Source organism: Austrofundulus limnaeus, unplaced genomic scaffold (assembly GCF_001266775.1).
Source record: "Austrofundulus limnaeus strain Quisiro unplaced genomic scaffold, Austrofundulus_limnaeus-1.0 Scaffold68, whole genome shotgun sequence".
Classification (NCBI taxonomy): domain Eukaryota; kingdom Metazoa; phylum Chordata; class Actinopteri; order Cyprinodontiformes; family Rivulidae; genus Austrofundulus; species Austrofundulus limnaeus.
This window is the reverse complement of record NW_013952470.1, coordinates 1,398,252-1,402,638: the sequence shown is the minus strand read 5'-3', so window position 1 is coordinate 1,402,638 and position 4,387 is coordinate 1,398,252. Positions and strand designations below refer to the sequence as shown.

Sequence of the window (4,387 nt, the reverse complement as noted above, 5' to 3'; positions counted from 1 at the left end):
AATTTGCACTGACAAGGGGCAGGCTTGCTTTCTAATTACTGAGAGAGTTCAGCTGGTGACTAACCTTTCCATACCTTTTTACACCTCCCTTTCTTCATGTGTTCAATACTTTTTCCCTGTGTCATTCCACATTATTACAAATAACTTCATTTCTGGACATTTATGGTTTGATTTCTTTGTATGTATGGATCACTTGGGTTGTTACCGACAACTGGTGAAAATTTCATGTCATTAGCACCTCTAGTAATATATTTACTGAGAAAAATGGTGACGTGTTCAGTACTTATTTTACCTGCTGTATCTTTGTTTTTTGTCTCCCGTGCAATTTCTGCCACGAGAAGATGCTTTAGTTTTCTTTTTCTGTGTTCTGCTCCTCAGGCGCAGTCCAGATGCTCTCCACCACCTTCATAGGCTGCCTGAAGATGTTCATTCCCTGCTGCCTTTACCAGCACAAGTCGAGGTCCGAGTATCCTCCCAACTTCATCATGATCATGCTGTTTGTTGGACTCATGAGGTGGCTGCTTTTATCTTTTTAAACAGAGCGGTTAATAACAGACAAGCTCTGTGAGCGCAGGAAGAAAACGTTTAGTTTTTGAGCCGTAGAAACTGTTTGATACGTTAGAGCCTCTGATAAGAACAGATATGGCACAAATCAAACGTCAAGTGAGTTCATTGTGTTTGCTTTTGTTAGGTTCACCACTGTGGTTCTGGGCTTAGTCAGCCTGAAGAATGTTGCGGTGTCATTTGCTGAGACTGTGAAGAGCTCAGCGCCAATTTTCACTGTCATCATGTCCAGGCTGATCCTCGGAGAGTACACAAGTGAGTAAATATACAAAAATAAGAGAATACTATCTTCTTCCACTAGCAATTAAACATATAACTACGATGATATCGTTTTTGATCTTAGTAGAAGGGATGAACCGAAATGAAAATTTCAGTTGATATCGATATCCAATATTATTATTGCTGTTATGGCCGATAACCGATATTTACCGATATTACACAAACATACAAATTGTATTATACATATACGCACAAACACACCTGGGCCTTTTTTTGATACAGTAAATAAACGACCAGACCCCTGACATGATTCTACTTCAGTTATTCCTGGTCACGCAGCGTCAATATCACTATCATGATCAAACAGATGCAGCTCAACCAACCATCTCCCCTCCCAGAACAGAAACACAAAGATAAAAAGTGGGAAATCAATATAGATGTTAATATCGGCCCAGTTTTACATATTGGACCAATGTCAGCTGATACAGATATCAATAATGATCTATCGTGCATCCCTACTTACTAGGATGTAAGATATCGATTAATGGATTAATCTGATATTGACTGGTCTTATCGACTAACGATTAATTTGGTGGCCATTTTCTTAAAATTCTGAGTTTTCTCTTGTATCAAGAGTCTTTCCATAACATAAAGTGATTTTTCTTAATGTGCTGAATTTTAAAAAAAAGAAGCATGTCATATTTTAACAGTTTATTATGGCAGCTGTATTAAATTCTGACTGAATAAACCAAAAATAGTGGATTTTTTCAGACATGTGTAAAATAGAACAGAAAAGAAATCCATCAGGTTGCTGAATGGGGAATAAAGATAAAAAGAATAAATTATGTCTGTGACTAAAATAATAAAAATAAATTATTTGAGCACTGAGAAGAAAACTGACTAAACAACATACACAAAGACTACACCTGAACATAAAGTCCAAACACAACAAATATCACAAAAAACTTTCTCACGCTCTTGCTGTCTCTTCATTGTCACCACACTTCAACAGGGTTCCTGCAGATCCTTAAAAAGTCTTAAAAGGCTTTGAATCCATCAATCCAAAAATAAGGCCTTAATTAGCCTTAAAATGCCTTAAATCAATCTTTCAGAAGGCTTAAAAATGGTAACACATTGTAAATAGGATGACTGTAATTCATCTAAAATAATAAAATAATTGGTAACATTTTTTTTAAATATTCACATGAATTTTTATCCTTTGACATCACTTATTGTTACTTCACATGTAAGTATCTCAACAACTGTCCATCTGAGCAGTGAGAAATTCATTTTTGTAATATGTTGGTAAAGTTTGTCCAAAAATGCATTCATATTTCTTACAAAAATTTAATATCACAGGGACTTTTCAGGTTTTATCTACAGCGAGTTGGGGTTAAGACCCCGCTGTGGGTCCTAAAACTCCAAATTTTAGGTCGTTAGAGGATTTCCAGAAATTAAATTAAGTTTAAAACTGACTGCTAAGAATGTTTCTGCTGTATTTGACAAAAGCAGTTAGATATGGATAAAAACAAATCGGTCTGTTAGCAATATTTGAATAATTCAACCAAAAATACTTAGATTCATGAGTTTCTGCCACAGTTTTTATTGTGAAATTGGTCTTTAATGTAATTTCACTTCACATTAACAAGTCTTAGAAAGTCATAAATTTAACTTGCCTTAAACTGTAGGAACCTGTTCAATCAACTTTTGCGTCTTTATTTTCTTCGTCTTTTTTTTTTTTTTTTTTTTTTTGGCTGCTTGACAAAAAACTTTGGTTGTCAGTCAGAAAAAAGAGGGGGGGGGGGTTATATTTTTTAGCTCGAGGGAAGGAGGAAACTGAGACTTCCCATGAGACTACCTGCTGTGTTTCCTTTGACGCGCATCAAACAAAAATGGAAATCACAGAATGGAATAAGTTTCCAGTAAATCTTAAACTTTCTACTGACCTGAAGGATTTTACTTATAACGTTAAGAAAGTGCTATTGGAAAACCAGCAATGTCTACACTGAAATATCTTGATTGTAATCCTTGCATTAGTGATTAATGAACAGATATTTAGCATGTAGAACTGTTTTTGCTGATGCATTTTATGATTGTGTATAGAGATTGTAATTAGAATTGATTGCTATGTCTTTATGACTTTATGCAGTAATTGTGTCTACAAATTTAATGGATTATTGTTATTTGTCTTGACTTTAGATTGTATTTTGTTGTTCAGGGACTACAGATGGAAATTAGCGTAAGCTAAATCTGATGCAAAGCATCTTTTTAATGTTTTATTTGCATATTGTCCCTGTTTTTAAATAAAGGAATTCTAAAAAAAAAAAGAAGAAAAACTGGACAGTCATTTAAAGACAAAAAAGGCATAGTTATGCTTAACCTATCAACACAATTTAAAAACTGGTTTAAAGTTTGAATTCTTCTTTTGTCTCAGATTGAAACAGAGGGTTTATCTTTCCTGTTAGAGTGGCTGTTATCAGTTTATTCAGTGGAACAAATTTCAATCTAATAAACAAATAATCGACAGTTAATCGTGAGAAGATTAATTGTTTGCTTGTCTAGTTCTTATAGTGATAGACACTGTTTACTCAGAAGAGATTAAATAAAACACACAGAAGGTTTAAGAAAATCAGGCGACTCGGCTGTTTGTTTTTCCACCCTGCAGGTCTGTGGGTGAACCTGTCCCTGTTTCCCGTCATGGCCGGCCTGGCCCTCTGCACAGCCACCGAGGTCAGCTTCAACATGCTGGGCTTCTCCGCCGCCCTGTCCACCAACATCATGGACTGGTTTGTAACTGCAGCACTCGACGCAGACGCTCCACGTTTTGCGCTTTTAACTAACTCTGCGCTTATTTCCAGTCTGCAGAACGTTTTCTCCAAGAAGCTGCTGAGCGGGGACACGTACAGATTTAGGTACACGTTGTTTGTTTTTTTAATTCAGTGTAATTTAGGTGTCATGAAAACTAATAAAGTTTTATTTCAGCCCTCCAGAACTGCAGTTCTACACCAGTGCAGCAGCCGTCATCATGCTCATACCTGCCTGGGTGTTCCTCCTGGTGACTAAACACACACTCTTTAGTTTCTGTTTACTTCAGCGTTGTCACAGCTAAGACTTCATCACTGCAGTGCATGATGGGAGTAAAGCTGATGGTTCTTAGCGAGGCGTTTTAGAGGCAGAATGACAGTTCGGCCTTATTTACCAAGCAGCTGCCATGCAAATTGGTCCAACTCATTCAGTTCAAAGTTCTTTACTGAAGACCGATAAGCTGATAAAACGATTTATTTAGTTCCAATAAAACTAGCACTCTCTGGGCTGATGCTAGGTTCACCGAAGCAGACTAAAGTTTTAAATGAAGATCTTGTAATCTGTTAGCGCTCACATTATTTACTTGGTATGACTCGCAGCTACTACAACTTTTAGCTCAGTATCTGTAAAATTGGCAGAGTTGTAGCCATTTTTGTGCTTGCTAAGGTTGATTAGCTGTGCTGGCTATTTTGAATCGAGTCAAGTTAATCAGTTGTAGATTCAAATCTATGAAATAGTTTCTGGGAATTTCATTAACCTCTTGAGCCCCATGCCCAACAAATCAAGACCACACATCTGT

General features: G+C 36.6%; 1 protein-coding gene across 1 annotated transcript in view; it reads left to right on the top strand.

The window, feature by feature from the left end:
* The window catches only part of LOC106518941 (solute carrier family 35 member E2), a 16,357-nt gene that overhangs the window by 5,712 nt on the left and 6,258 nt on the right, over nt 1–4,387 (top strand). Inside the window, exons 3-7 of the mRNA XM_014010392.1 lie at nt 379–514; nt 692–819; nt 3,449–3,569; nt 3,642–3,695; nt 3,766–3,838. Of these exons, the coding sequence (XP_013865846.1) occupies nt 379–514; nt 692–819; nt 3,449–3,569; nt 3,642–3,695; nt 3,766–3,838 (512 nt within the window). The remainder of the gene's footprint in view (nt 1–378; nt 515–691; nt 820–3,448; nt 3,570–3,641; nt 3,696–3,765; nt 3,839–4,387) is intronic.